This window comes from Sturnira hondurensis, unplaced genomic scaffold, assembly GCF_014824575.4.
Source record: "Sturnira hondurensis isolate 20B ecotype Veracruz unplaced genomic scaffold, ASM1482457v3 Scaffold0025478, whole genome shotgun sequence".
In the NCBI taxonomy this organism is placed as follows: domain Eukaryota; kingdom Metazoa; phylum Chordata; class Mammalia; order Chiroptera; family Phyllostomidae; genus Sturnira; species Sturnira hondurensis.
The window spans coordinates 471,506-488,083 of NW_028098109.1; the positions used below are offsets into that span (position 1 = coordinate 471,506).

General features: G+C 38.8%; 1 protein-coding gene across 2 annotated transcripts in view; it reads right to left on the reverse strand.

Moving 5' to 3' along the window:
- The window catches only part of LRCH2 (leucine rich repeats and calponin homology domain containing 2), a 111,389-nt gene that overhangs the window by 50,090 nt on the left and 44,721 nt on the right, over positions 1-16,578 (reverse strand). For both annotated transcript variants that reach the window (XM_037039740.1, XM_037039739.1), the window contains exons 4-5: positions 8,466-8,571; positions 8,246-8,382 (exon numbers count right to left, since the gene is read on the reverse strand). In XM_037039740.1, the coding sequence (XP_036895635.1) occupies positions 8,246-8,382; positions 8,466-8,571 (243 nt within the window). The remainder of the gene's footprint in view (positions 1-8,245; positions 8,383-8,465; positions 8,572-16,578) is intronic.

Genomic DNA, 16,578 nt, shown 5'->3' on the forward strand with positions numbered 1-16,578 from the left:
CAGCCCCTCTGGTGCATCCTGCCTTCTCACCACAGCCAGCCCCACCCCATGGTAGATGCCTCAGCAGGGTTCCTCTCCATCCACTGCCTTACAGGTCTGATTGTTCTGTTTGACTGTTTCTTTAATTCTGTGGTTGTTGGAGTTCCATGCAGGTTGATTTTCTTCTACTTCTGGTTGTTTATTGATGTTAGATTAGTTGTTATCCTCCTTTTGGTTGTGAAAGGAAGTGAAGGGTTTCTACGTATGCCTCCATCTTGGGTAGAACTCAGGCCAGTCACTTAACTTCTATGTCCTTGTTTCCTCATATATAAAATGAGGTATAATGATAGTACTTGTTTTATAGAGTTGGTATAGGAAATGAGTTAATGAATATAGAGCATTTTCAACAGTGCCTGGAGCACAGAAAGTGCTATTTAAATTATCTTTACTATTATTATAACATCAGTATAATTTTTCTTTAAATCAAAATCTCATATTTATGCTACTAGGACTAAGAAAATTTCACAGATGAACCTCCTAAGTTACATTTCCTTTCTATTATAAGTTTTTGTTTTTTCTAAATTACCCCATTTTTTCCTTGGCATAATTTCCTATATGCCTTACTACTCAGTTCCTGACTCTATTACAAAACTGTAAAACTCCATACTGACAAACACATCAAGTCACTTATCAACGTATTTATTTTTTCTTCTAGAAGATAACTGCCTTTCTTCAAACTGACTGGTTGCTCTCTAGGCCTACTGTATACCAGTCAATCTCGAACATGAAGGCTACCTCTTTCTTTTTCTAAATATTTTATTTGTTTTTAGAGAGAGGGAAAGGAAAGGAGAAAGAGAGGGAGACAAACATCAGTGTGTGGTTGCCTCTCATGCACCCCACAGTGGGGACCCGGCCCACAACACAGGCATGTTCCCTGACTGGGAATCAAACTGGCAACCTTTTGGTTCACAGGCTGGCACTCAGTCTACTGAGTCACATCAGCTAGGCCAGGATTCCTCTTTCTTAATTTCCTCTCACATTTTGATATGGCACAAACTCTGCTAACTTTCTAATAAAGGGCATATGGTAACTAAACTTTCTGAGATCTTGCATGTTTGAAACTTTCTTTTTTCTTACCTCACACTTCACTGAAAGCTTAAGTACAGAAAGATACAAATTTTCCCTTAGTTGTTTAAGGTGTGGTTCTAACATCTTCTAGTTTCCTATGCTGCTGCTGAGAAGTCATTCTGACAGTCACTTCCATGAATGTAACCCATTTTATTTCAATGGAAGCCTTTTACTGTTTTCATCTTGTCTTTCATGTTAGAAATTATTACTGCAACTGTCCACTTATCCATGGCTGTTCATTTTCAAGAGTGAAGCAACTACGAAGACAACTGGAATATCAATGTATGAAAGCGAAGTTTACCAATGGTAAGTCTCACTGACTAGTGATCAGACACTGTCCATTTCACCAGGAGATACCCCCAAAGATCAGTGTGTGTGTGTATGTATACGTATATGTGTATTTTATTTTCACATATAGACTTTTTATATATTATATTTACATAGAAACTGGATGTATGTGTGTGTGTATACACATATATATATTTTCCCCCTCCTAGTTGAATCAGTCTTCTAAGGGAGAAACCCACCAATCCTGCCTGAGATAAATAAGACAGGCTAAATGCATTCTGGAAGCCTAGTAATAAAAGTCTACTGGAGGGTACCAACACTCACTATGAAAGCATTCGTTGTTCTCAGTATGGAGTCTCACTCCTATCCATACCTGTACTCGCAAGCCCATAACTCTGGTTTTCAATCTCCCTACAGTTGTGCTGTCCAATACAGGACCCACTAGCCACATGTAGCTATTTGAATTAATTTCATCTACATTATATCTTGAATAAATAAATATATCAGCCACATTATAAAGTGCCCAGCAGCCATTTTGTGGCTAGTACATTGGACAGTGCAGATATAGAACACTTCCATCACCACAAATGTTTCTAATGGACAACACTGCTCTATGGAGTAAATTCCAGGCTTCTACTGAGTCAAGAAGCAATAGTCATTTGGCTTCTGATCAGAGAGAAAGAATCTGAGAAAAACTACCTACTTCTCAGAGTAAACCCCAGGCTTCTGTGAGTGCAAGAGAGGGACTGTCATGTGGCTACAGAGCTAAGGGCAAGAATATGAGGATGTAAATCTTAGATCTGCAGTGTCCAATGGTAGCCACTAATTACATGAAACTATTTAAATTTGAATTAATCAAAATAAAATTCAATTAAAAATTTGGTTCCTGTTCTGGCCAAGATGGAGGCATAGGTAGAAACCCTTTGCTTCTCTGCACAACCAAAAGGAGGATAACAACGAAGCTAAAATCAATAAACAACCAGAAGTGGGAGAAAATCAAACTGCATGGAACTTCAACAAACACGGAATTAAAGAAACAGTCAACCAGACCAACCAGAGTGGTAGGAGGTAGCAGAGGGAGACAGGCAGAACCCACAGCAAGGCAGTGCACTGTATGGGCAGGGATGGCTGAAAGGACCTCCTGTGAGGCAGTGGACTATGTAGGCAGGGCTAGCTAAATGGAAAACTGAGACTCAGAGCTGACTGTGGACTATGGCAGAGTTTGCCACAGTGGGAGAATTCCCAGGCTCAAGAGAGTTCATTGGAAAGTGAGGCTAGGAGCAAGTGAGCTGCACTGTCCCCTCACTGACCCTGGACCCACAGACAGTGGCACAATGCAGCAAAGACACTTGCCTTGCCCTGGTGAATACATAAGGCTCTGCCCCCTTACAACTTAACAGGTTTGCCAAGACAAAGAAAGATGGCCTAAATAAAAGAACAGAGCAAAACTCCACAAAGAGAGCTAAGTGATGAGGAGATAGCTGACCTAGTTGATGGAGAGTTCAAAACACTCATAATAAAAATACTCACAGAACTGATTGAGCTTGGTTGAAAAATAAAAGAGCAAATGAAAGACACCCAAAGTGAAATAAAGCAAAATATTCAGGGAACCAATAGTGACAGGAAGAAAACCAGGACTCAAATCAACAATTTAGAACAAAAGAAAGAAATAAACATCCAACTGGAACAGAATGAAGAAACAAGAATTCAAAAACGTGAAGAGAGGCTTAGGAACCTCTGGGACAACTTTAAATGTCCCAGTATCTGAATTATAGGGGTGCCAGAAAGAGAAGGGCAACAGTAAGAAATTGAAAACTTATTTGAACAAATGATGAAGGAAAACTTCCACAATCTGGCAAAGGAAATAGACTTTCAGGAAGTCCAGAGAGCCCCAAAGAAGTTGGATCCAAAGAGGAACACACCAAAGCACATCATCATTAAGTTACCCAAGATTAAAGACAAAGAGAGAATCTTAAAAGCAGCAAGAGTAAAGGACACAGTTCTCTACAAAGGAGTTCCCATGAGGCAATCAGCTGATTTCTCAAAAGAAACTGCAGGCTCCTTTGCAAGACTTCGACCAAGATGGAGGCGTAGGTGGAAACACTGTGCTTTCTTCCACAACCAAGTTTGAATTTAACAAAGGTTTAGTAAAGAAAGACGCAACCAAAGAACAGAAAACTGAACTAAATGGAAGTCCAACAACAACAAATCGCTCAACCGGGACCAGTAAGAGGGGTGGAGCCAGCAGCGGAGCAGGGTCTGGCAGGAAGGATCCCCCAACCCAGGCGCGCAGGCAACCCAGGTACGCAGGCAGCCGGGGTAGTATCACAGAACCAGTGGGGTGCAGGGCAGGCTGAGTGTGGTCACACATTTGCACACAGATAAACCAGCAGAGGTGTGAGCAGTGAGACGGACCACCGCAGGCCTCAGTGACAAGCTTCGAAGGCCCCAGCGGGGAACCGCGCAGGCCCCAGCAGCGAACCCAGTGAAGGTGTGGGGCAGGCTGACCACGGTTGCACATTCGTGCGCGCAGATAAACCAGTAAAAGAGTGAGCAGTGAGATGGACCGCACGGCCCCTGACAGAGGGGGGCAGAGGGGACTGCCATTGCTTTCCTTTGGCCCCGCCCCCACATACAGCATCACAACCCAGCGAATGAGTTTGAACACCGCCCTGGTGAACACCTAGGAATCCACTCCTCATACGTAACAGGCACGAACAGTCCAAAATATGGTTCAAGAACTCAAAGCCCCAGAGCCGATAACTCTAGGCAATCAAGAAATAACCAACCTTTCAGATGCACAGTTCAAAATACTGGTGATCAGGATGCTCACAGAACTGGTTGATTATAGTCACAAATTAGAGGGACAAATGAAGGCTAAACTAATTGAAGTGAAGGGAAATGCACAGGAAACCAATAGTGATGGAAAGGAAACTGGGACTCAAATCAATGGAGTGGACAAGAAGGAAGAACGAAACATCCAACCAGAAAAGACTAAAGAAACAAGAATTTGAAAAAATGAGGAGAGGCTTAGAAACCTCCAGGACATCTTTAAATGTTCCAACATCCGAATTATAGGGGTACCAGAAGGGGAAAAGAAACAGCCACGAGTAGAAAACATATCTGAACAAATAATAAAGGAGAACTCCCTCAGTCTGGCAAAGGAAATAGACTTCCAGGAAACCCACGAAGCTCAGAGAGTCCCAAAGAAGTTGGACCCAAGAAGGAACACACCAAGGCACATCATAATTACATTGCCCAAAATTAAAATGAAGGAGAGAATTCTAGTAGCAGCAAGAGATAAGAGGACAGTCACTTACAAAGGAGTTCCCATCAGACTGTCACCTGATTTCTCAAAAGAGACCTTACAGGCAAGAAGGGGCTGGAAAGAAGTATTCCAACTCATGAAATCCAAAGACCTACAGCCAAGATTGCTTTATCCAGCAAAACTTTCATTTAGAATGGAAGGGCAGATAAAGTGTTTCCCAGATAAGGTCAAATTCAAGGAGTTCATTATCACCAAGTCCTCATTATATGAAATGTTAAAGGGACTTATCTAAGAAAAAAAAAGATGAAAAATATGAACAGTGAAAGGACAGCAAACACACAGTTATCAACAACCACACCTAAAACAAAAGCAAACTAAGAGGACAGCTAGATCAGGAGTGGAACCATAGAAATGAAGAACACATGGAGGGTTAGCAACAGGGGAGTGGGAGGAGGAGAAGGGGGGAGAAGGTACAGAAAATAGCATAGACAGTAGGTAGAAAATAGACAGGGGCAGGGCAAGAATAGTAGGGGAAATACAGAATCTAATGAACTTGAGACACATGGTCATAAACTAAAGAGGGGAATGGTGGGGGAGGGGGTGTGCAGGGTGGAGGAGAATGAAGGGGGGAATAGAACAACAACTGTAATGGTATAATCAATAAAATATATTTTTAAAAAAACTGCAGGCAAGAACGGGCTGGAAAGAAGTATTCCAAGTGATGAAAGGCAAGGACCTACATCCAAGATTACTCTATCCAGGAAAGCTATCATTCAGAATGGAAAGGCAGATAAAATGCTTCTAAGATAAGGTCAAGTTAAAGGAGTTCATCATCACCAAGCCCTTATTATATGAAATGTTAAAGGGATTTATCTAAGTGAAGAAGATTAAAATTATGAACAGTAAAATGATAACAAACTCACAACTATCAAGAACTGAACTTAAAAAAAAAGAAAAGCAATGAAAACAAAAACTAAGCAAACAACTAGAACAAGATCAGAATCAGAAAAATGGACATCACATGGAGGGTTTTCATTGAGGAGGGGAAGGGAGGAATGGGGGGAAGTTACAGGGACTAAGAAGCATAATTGGTAAGCATAAAATAGGGAGAGGTCAAGAATAGTATAGGAAACAGAGAATTCAAAGATCTTATATGTACAACCCATGGACATGAACTAAGTGGGGGGAAATGCTGGAGAGTGGTGAGGTGCAGGGCAGAGGGACAATAAAAAGGGGAAATATTGGGGAAAGTATAATAGCATAATCAATAAAATATACTTAAAATTTGGTTCTTTGGTGATGTACATATTTTGAGTTCTCAGTAGCCACATGTGCCAAGTGGCTATGGTATTTGACAGCAAAGTTTATAAAACATTCCCACGGAGGGGAAGCAGAGTTTGCCACCTCAAAATATGCCTTTTGGGGATATTATTTTAAGCTAGTTATTTTTAAGAAATAAAAGACTCAAAAAATGCCTTTTACCTCCTCACCTGTTAAAAAAAGTTAGATTGAAAAAAGTGCTCCAGGAAGGGAGATCACCTTAGCATGTTATGAACTAAATGTGGTGGACAGGAACCCGCAATGTCTGTTCATTAGAGTCCTCTCTGTGTCTAGATACCCTCACTAGAATTTGTTCATGACACATTTGCTCCTTCTTATCTACCTGTGAATTGCCTACCTTCCCTTTGCATTCCAAACCACTACCCCTCTTTCTGAGAACACGTATTTAAATTTCAACTCCAAAATTTGTCCTGGGATCCCATATTCTTAGAGAACCCCAATATATATGAGGTCTGTCCAAAAAAGTCCCACTTTGTTAATATAACAAGAATGGTCTGTGCAACATGAATGTAACCTGGCAGCTAAAGACAGTGGACTGGAATGTGCATCTGTGAACAATGACGACTTCAATGTACTAGTCAATGGGGGTAGTAGACACCATTGAAAGCATGTTTACTATGTGGCCACTGTATTCAAAATGACTGAGCAAGCAGAGTAGTGAAACTGCATCAAATGCTGCATTAAGGTAGAACACTCCTCTGCAGAAACTATTTGGATGATTCAGAAGGCTGCAGCTATGGGCAACTGGTGATTGGCAGCTTCATCACAACAACATGCCTGCTCATGCATCACGTCTTGTGCAGTTTTTTTTGGGAAACATCAAATCACCCAGGTCATTCAGCCCCGTATAGCCCAGATTTGACACCCTGTAACTTCTGACTTTTCCCAAAACTAAAATCACCTTTGAAAGGAAAGAAGTTTCAAGGTGTCAGTGAGATTCAGGAAAATATGATGGGGCAGCTGATGGTGACTGGGAGAACTGTGTGAGGTCTCAAGGCGCCTACTTTGAATGGGACTGAGGCATCATTGCCCTGTGTACAATGTTTCTTGTATCTTGCATCTTCTTCAATAAATGTCTCTATTTTTCATACTACGTGGCTGGATACTGTCTGGACAGAATTTGTACATACATATGATAAATTTGACCATTTTCTCCTGTTAACCTGTCTCATGTCAATTTGATTATTAGATCAGACAGGGTAAATGAAAAATTCTTTTTCCTCCCCATATCATCATTCAGAAACTTTTACTAGACTGCAGTGCCTTAGACATTGTACAGACTTTCATGTTTTCAGTCTTTCATCTCTATATTCAGAGCTACATGTTTCCTCCAATGATCAACAAGAAGAAAACCTAGTCATTCCCAGGTTTAACACAGTAAATCAATTTGTTTCTTGTTGCCTTTTCCCACAGCATACACAAATTTCAGCTTTCCTCATCCTTCTAAGACAGCTACTTACCAGGACTCTTGCCAGCCTTTTTTAGAATTAGAAAAGGCACCTCCTCTGGAATGAGTAGAATGCACCTCTGCAGGAGGAAAAAGGCAACCCTTCCTCTGGATGGATGCAAACCTTGTGTCAGGGCACATGGCTTGAAAGTAGAGAGGAGGCTGGAGTTGCCTGCTATTTGCCTTCTACAGCAGATACTCTTGTATATGCAGTATAAGTAGAGAACCTGGTTACCACTATTTCATATATTTTCCATTTTCCAGAATACTGTTGCCATGTTTCCCTTGTTGTCCTCTCTCTTTGATTCTTTGTCCTTGTGGGTTTATATTTTTGTGTATTCCTTCACTATCATTTTAGTGGATCCCACATGGATTTAATCCTCAAACTAAAAGTCTAAGTTAATACTTTTATACTTGTGTACTTTTCTTTCTAGCATGATTCCATCTATCAGTGCTAAGAAAGTACCTCAATCACTCACACAAGTCTCAAGCACATATATACCTGAATGGGACAGAGGTAGAGAGACTGCATAGTCTATCCTTCAAAATAACACTGACAACCAGAAGTATCAGTTCACAAGGAAAATGTTCATAGCTGGGTTTTCCAAATCCTATTCTCCAGAAGCTAAGATAAAACTCCTACCAATGTTAAAAAGCTACTTCTCAGAAAAATTCCTTTAGACAATAATACATCAACAAAAAATTAACTTACTTTTGATGTTTTTTGACTTATCAGTAACAGACATAATTCTGAATAAAAAAAAGAAGAAAGAAGTATCATTTTTATTACAAACCTGCGCTGGTGGTACTTGCAATGGATTGTTATCCAAAATTATTACTTGTAAATGATGTAGCTTTCTGTAACAAACTGGAATTTCGGTCACTTTATTACAAGAGAAATCCAGCTTGACTAAGGGAAGATCTCCTAATTCTGTTCAGAAATGAAAAATAATTAAATTAAATTTTACATAGTTACTCTTTCACTCATGTCAGTAAAAACAGTAAGCATCTTACCATCTGGCAGTGCATGAAGACTATTTCTTCTTATATTGAGCTCTCTCAGTGAATGTAATTGCCCCATTTGTTGGGGAAGAACCTGAATCTCATTGCAGCTAATATCCTATGGAAAACAAGAAAACAAAATTATAACAAACTAACTGACAAATACAGATGTATTTCAATTCTTAAAGTACATGGCTAACAGCTAGTGGAAGTTACCTTTCTGAATTTTTTTTTTACTTTTAAATTACCCAGTTGATATACAGTATTACATTAGTTTCAGATGTACAACCTTGTGATTAGATCAGACATTTATATAACTTGTGATCACCCCAATAAATCTAGTATCCATATGACACCATATATAGTTATTACAATATTATTGACTATATTCTCTATGTTGTACTTTATATTCATTCCCATGACCATTTTGTTACCACCAATCTGTATTTCTCTCTCTCTTTTTTTTTTACCAATCTGTATTTCTCAATGCCTTCTTCACCTCTTTCACCCATTTCCCAAAGTCTCCCTCCCATCTGGCAACTGTCAAAATGTTCTCGGTATCTATGAGTTCACTTTGGTTCTGCTTGTTTGATTTCGGATTTCACATATAAGTGAAATCATGTTGTGCATTTGACTTTTTCTGTATGACTTACTTTATCCAGCACAACACCCTCTAGGACCATCTACAATATTGCAGGTGGCAAGATTTTATTATTTTTTATGGCTGAGTCATATTGCATTGTATGTATGCACCATGTTTTCTTTATCCATTTATTCATTTATTGATGGATACTTAGGCTGCATTCATATCTTGGCTATTGTAAATAATGCTGCAATAAACATGTGGATATATGTCTTTCAGTTTAGTATTTTGGGTTTCTTCAGATAAATACCCAAAAGTGGAATTGTTGGGTCTTTCCTTGTCTATTACAGCCTTTGTTTTAAAGTCTATTTTGTCTGGTGTAAGTATTGGTACCTCAGCACGTTTTTAAGAAAATATATTGCATTGATTATGCTATTACAATTTTCACAATTTTTCCTTTTATTTTCCTCCACCCTGAACCTACCTTGCACCAGAATTCCTACCCCCCTCAGTTCATGTCCATGGGTTGTACATATAAGTTTTGGGGGTTCTACATTTCCTATACTATTCTTAACCCCCCTGTCTATTTTCTACATACCACTTATGCTTCTTATTCCCTGTACCTTTTAGCCCCTTTCCCTCCGGCCCTTCCCCGCTAATAACCCTCCATGTGATCTGCATTTCTGTGAATCTGTTCCTGTTCTAGTTGTTTGCTTAGTTTGTTTTTGTTGCTTTGTTTTTAGGTTCAGTTGTTGATAGTTATTTGTTGTCATTTTATTGTTCCTAGTTTTTATTATCTTCTTTTTCTTAGATAAGTCCCTTTAACATTTCATATAATAAGGGCTTGGTGATGACGAACTCTTTTAACTTGACCTTAACTGGGAAGCACTGTATCTGCCCTTCCATTCTAAATGATAGCTTTGCTGGATAGAGTGATCTTGGATGCAGGTCCTTGCCTTTCATCACTTGGAATACTTCTTTCTAGCACCTTCTTGCCCACAAGGTTTCTTTTGAGAAATCAGCTGGTTGCCATATGGGCATTCCTTTGTAGGTAACTGTCTCCTTTGCTCTTGCTGCTTTTAAGATTCTCTCCTTGTGTTTAATCTTGGGTAATATAATGATGAAGTGCCTTGGTGTGTTCTTCTTTGGGTCCAACTTCTTTGGGACTCTCTGAGCTTCCTGGACTTCCTGGAAGACTATTTACTTTGCCAGATTAGGGAAGTTTTTTTCATTATTTGTTAAAATAAATGCTTGATTTCTTCTCCTGTTCAATTTCAAATAAATGCTCTTCCTCTTCTCCTTTTGGCACCCCTATGATTCATATGGTGGAACATTTAAAGATGTCCTGGAGGTTTCTAAGCCTCTCCTCATTTTTTTGAATCCTTGTTTCTTCATTCTGTTCTGATTGAATGTTTATTTCTTCTTTCTGCTCCAAATTCTTGACTTGAGTCTCAGTTTCCTTCCCTTCATTGTTTGTTCCCTGTATATTTTGTCTTTATTTCACTTGGCATAGCCTTCACTTTTTCCTCTATTTTGCGACCATACTCAACCATTTCTATGAGCATCCTGATTACCAGTATTTTGAACTCTGCATCTGATAAGTTGGCTATCTCTTCATTGCTTAGTTCTACTTTACCCCAGCATGTTTTTGTTGTTTTCATTTTCACGAAATATCTTTTCCCATCTCTTTCCTTTCAGTCTGTGTGTGTCTTTTCATTTGAAGTAAGTCTCTTGTATACAGCATATGTAAGGCTCTTGTTTTGTGATCCATTCAGCTACCATGTCTTTTTTCAAAATTCTCACCTGAGGATATGTTTATTGATATAAGAGAGGAAAGAGAGTGAGAGCGATAGAGAGATAGAAAGAGAAAGCACAACATCAATGCGAGAAACATTGATCTATTGCCTCCTGCAAAAGCCCTGACCAAGGATGGAACTGCAACCTAGTATGTGCCCTAATCAGAAATCAAATCCACAACATTTTGGTGTATGGGACAGTGTTCCAACCAACTGTGCCACCCAGCCAGGGCCCATGTCTTTTAAGTAGAGTATTTAATCCATTTGGATTTAAAGTAATTATTAAAAGGTATTTATTAGTTGCCATTTTATTATTCAATATTTTTATCACTTTTTCTTCTTCTTAAAGAAGACCTTTTGACATTTCTTATGCAACTGGTGTAGTAGTGAACTCCTTTAGCTTTTTTCTTGTCTAACGTTTGCTGGGTAGAGTGATCTTGGCTGTAGTCTGCTTTTCATCACTTTGAATATTTCTTGTTAATCCCTTCTGGCCTGCAAAGTTTCTTGAGAAATCAGCTGACAGTCTTATGGGTGCTCCCTTTTAGTTAACTAACTGCTTTTCTCTTGCTGCTTTTAATAATCTCTCTTAAAGAATCTCTGTCTTTAACCTTTGCCATTTTAATTATGATGTGTCTTATTGTGGGCCTATTTGGGTTCATCATGTTTGGGACTCTGCACTTCCTGGACTTATATGTCTATTTCCTTTATCAAATTAAGGAAATTTACCGTCATTTTTTTCTTTTTTCTTTTGAAAGATTTTATTTATTTATCTTTAGAGAGGAAGGGAAGGAGAGAAGGAGAGAAAGAGAGAAATATCAATGTATGGTTGCCTCTTGTGAGTCCCCTGCTGGGAACTGGCCTGCAACCCAGGCATGTGCCCTGACTGGGAATCGAACCATGATCGTGTGGTTCGCAGGCCCGCACTCAATCCACTGAGCTACACCAGCCAGGGCCCGTCATTATTTTTTTCCAAATAGGTTTTCAATTCCTTGCTCTCTCTCTTCTCCTTCCAGGACCCCTTTGATGCTAATGATGTTACACTTGAAGTTTTCCCAGAGGCTCCTTACCCTATTTTCATTTTTTCAGGGTTCTTTTTCCTTCTTGCTGATCTGATTGGGTGTCTTCTTTTTCCTTATCTTCCAAATTGCTTACTTGATCCTCTGCATCATGTACCGTACTGCTGCAAAAGTTACCTTTAATGTTGTTTTTCTAAAAACGGATTATCTGACTGACTTCTATTTATATTACATCGTAAAATCAACCTAGTACAGGTAACATAAAATTTTCTGTGCAAAAATATGAGGTTATAATTTAGTACTGCATAAGTCTACCATTGGAAATCTCAACTGAAGACTACATTCATCAACTCAAATTAAAAAAGCAAGGGTGATCCAAGTGTTCTTTTTTCAGAGGTAAAATAAAAGACAGCTATCAACTATGTGATAATCTGTCAATTATAGTAGTTGTTTTCAGATGCTTGATTGGGTAGAAACCAACCAAGTCAGGATTTACACAGGTAAGCTGAAGAACTAAAGAAATGGCCAGGATTGATTTAACTAAGCCTCTTTCTCAAAAGGATGCAAAATATACAATATTACAAATACACAATTTTATGGCTCACAACCCAAAGACAATCTAGGAAATATGAATAAGAAATGTCTCTGGGCTTACATTAAAATGCAAGCCCTGATTTAAAATAAAAAATACCACATTTCCATAAAAATAGGATAAAGAACAGCTTAAGTTAATTATGCTCTCCTCTCCCTCCCCTTTATTACCACATCAACTAAAAGGGGAAAAACATCTGCAACAAGATCTTAGCACTCATTCCAGACACACTGCTAATGAAATTCATATTCTACCACAACTGCCTCCAATTTCCAACTTTCACTGGAAATTATATTGGCTTAAAGGGAGAGGAGGGACACATATTCAGTCTTATCAAAAGTACAAAAGGCAGGAAGGTAAATTCAAAAGAATATTAAATAGCTAATCATTTAATTTATAAAGTATTAGAAAAATGTATTTTATATACTTCTTTCAAACTATATCTAAGGCATATTTAGTCAACAAAAATATTTATCAACTACCAACTATTTCCTAGGCACTGTTCTAAATGTCGGCAACTGTGGGAATTCAGAAGGAGCCACCCTAAGATGTGCCTCAGTGGTATGTGCATTATTTTGAATTAAAGGCAAACGAGACCTAGTGGCCTCAAAAGAAACTTCTGCTCCCTGCCACCCTCCTTAACTCTGTGGAAGAAATAAAAGTAGAAGCCTGGTCCACAGTAAGAGTTATCATCAGAAATGTCTTTTTATGAGCGCGGGCCTGCGAACCAGACAATCGCAGTTCCATTCCCAGTCAGGACACATGCCTGGGTTGCAGGCCAGTTCCTTGCAGGCAAACTACCAGCAGGGGACGCACAAAAGGCAACAAGGCAACCATACATTGATGTTTCTCTCCCTCTCTCTTTCCCCTCTAAAAATAAATAAATAAATAAATAAAATTTAAAAAAAAGAAATGTCTTTTTACCTATCTATGTGGTAAGGCAAACTACTAATTACTGAACATGTGCCCTCCCTGGAGTGACCTTCTAAAGCCCCAAGGTATATTACCTCATCCCTAGGTAAAAATGTCATATATAGCCATATTCCCTTTCTGTCTCTGAACCTTTCCTACATGCTAGTCCCTGTCAGGGGTGTCCAAACTCTTGGCATCTCTGGGCCACACTGGAAGAAGAGTTGTGTTGGGCCACACATTGAATACACAGACACTAATGAAAACTGATGAGCAAAAAAAGTTTAAGTAAATTTATGATTTTGTGTTGAGCCTCATTCATAACCATCCTGGGCCACCTGTGGTCCACAGGCTTCAGGTTGGACACCCAAGTCTAGTGTATATGAAATCCCCGTACATTTGTATTAAATGTGGTTGTTTTCTCTTGGTAATATGTCTCATGTCTATTTGACTATTAGATCAGCCTAAAGAACCTTGTGGGTAGAAGAAAGTTTCTCCCTCTCCCACAGGAACCATCAAGAAATAACAAAAAAAAATCTGCCTTTATAGTTTTTTATAGAGCTTACATTCTAGCAAGGGGAAGATTATATAATATACTAGAAGATGTTAAGTGCTATTTAAAAAAAAAACACTGCAAGTTAAAAGAAAATGGCAGTGCCAGTAGTAGTAGGGAGGGACATTAGCAATTTATTTTTTAACAATTTATTAATTTTTTAGAGAGGAAGGGAGGGAGAAAGAGAGGGAGAGAAAAATTGATGTGTGAGAGAAACATTGATTGGTTGCCTCTCGCACATGCCCCAACTAGGGAATGGGCCCACAATCCAGGCATATGTTCTGACTAGGAACTGAACCAGTGACCTTTTGTTTTGTGGAATAATGTTCAACCAACTAAGTCATGCTGGTCTGGGTGGATATTAGCAATTTAGATTGTCTCATGCAGAAGCTGTTATTTGAGCAGTGTTGTCAGAGCTGAGAATGTAATCCATGCAAATATATAAGAAAAGGCTATTCCTAGTCAGTAATATTGTGGTAACTATGCATATTGTCAGTTGGGGTACTAAAAATACCAAGGGGAATTCTATGTAAAGTATATGATTGTCTAACGACCAATCTGTATACCTGAAACCAATACAAAATACAAGAAAAATACAGTCCATAGAGAAGGAACAGTAAATGGAAAGGCTCTTAGGCAAAGTGTGTTTGACATGTACTAAGAACAGCAAGGAATCCAGTGTAACTAAAGGGAAGTGTGTGAGGGAAAAACTAGAATGGAGAAAGGAGTATAATTTTGCCTTTAGCAGGAAACAGGAACTTTTAATCAGAGATATGACTTACCCTGACTTATGTTTTCACAGGATCGACTTAGCAACTGTGTTAAGAATAGGCTAGTATACATATTATAGATAAGAAAACTTTGGGAAATGTCTTTTAAAATAAATACTACTGCATAAACAAATCAACAAACAAGTGCTGGTGAGGTTGTAGAGAAAAAGGGACCCTAATCCACTGTTGGTGGCATTGTAGACTGGTACAACCACTATGGAAAACAGTATGGAATTTTCTAAGAAAACTAAAAATGAACGTACCTTTTGACCCAGCAATTCCACTCTTGGGAGTATATCCTAAGAACCCTGAAACACCAATCCAAAAGAACCTATGCATCCTCATATTCATAGCAGCACAATTTATAATAGCCAAGTGTTGGAAGCAACCTAAGTGCCCATCAGTAAATAAGTAGACCAAAAAAACTGTACATTTACACAATGGAATACTATGCAGCAGAAAGAACAAACTACCCTTCAGAACAGCATGGATGGATCTGGAGAGCATTGTGCTAAGTGAAATAAGTCAGGAGGTGAGAGAAAAATACCATATAATCTCCCCTATAAGTGGTACCTAATCAATAAAACAAACAAGTGAGCAAAATAGAACAACACATGGAAATAAAAACCAAACTGACAGTGTCCAGAGGGGAAGAGAAAGGGAAAATGGGGAAAAGAAGCAGAAGGGGCATCAAGGAACATATATAAAGGACCCATGGACAAAGACAATAGGGCAGGGGGAGGACTGAATGTGGCAAGTGGGGGTGGGTAGGACAGGGGAGAGTAAAGGGGGGTGGAAATGGGGATAACTGTAACTGAGCAACAGTAAAAATAAATAAATAAATAAATAAATAAATAAATAAATAAATACTATTGCTTCCACAAAGGTGTCTAATACTGAAGATTTCCTTATAGAAAATCCTTAGCAATTTGATAAAGAGCTAACACTTTCCAGAAGAAATAAATCCAGGCACAGGAAACTGACCCACTCAACCAGTGGATATGCTACAAAATATTCTGCTGAGGACTGGAGGTTTGAAAGTATTTCCTAGGCTTCTAATGACAGAATTTCACTGTAGTTGCTCCCAATCTCTTGTGGATTAATGTCATAGGAAAATATTCCAATGACAGGTAATACCCACAAATTCACTATGTGATTTACAATTGTCAGTCATCCTAACACTATATATTCCTTGTTACTGATTTCAAGAGTTTAAAGCACAACAATTTTACAGTGCCTAGTAAAATAATGATATTTAATATTTTAAAATATGAAACTGAGGGTCCTTATGACTTTGATTAAATTTAGCTTTAAATACTAGCTCTAGAAATCATAACCTTCTCTCTTTATATATATGCCTGTCAAAGACCTAGCCTTTCTCCCAGATAATCAGTAACCCTCAAGGCAGAAGATACAGTAGTCTGGACCTGACTAATGGTTACAAAGTCTGGACCTCTGAGAGGATAAAGATGACATCTTGACCTAAGTCATGTTTCACTTTCTGAGCCCTGAGGTAGATCAACCCCAGGTGCTTTTCCATGAGACCAGAGAGAGGGATGCCACAAAAGACCTCAGAGCTGTCCTCAAGGTCTAAAGAAATAAGTACCCTTACCTTCTCTGACCAATCAGCTCCCAGTATGACTCCAAACCCCTACCCCACAATGTCTTGTGATTTTTGTCCTATATAACTGATAACCTACATTCCATCAGGGAGTTGTTTTATTTACAGAAAAAGCGCCTCATTTCCATACTGGCCTATTCAATATTAAACTATTTTCTCTTTCTGTAATGCAAACTCCTGCTTGTGCATTTCTTTGGGCAAGTGCACACAGGCAGGTGGACCCAAAGGAAAACATTAGGGTTGTGGTAACAAACATTCTATTTAAATAAAAATATTAGAATACAT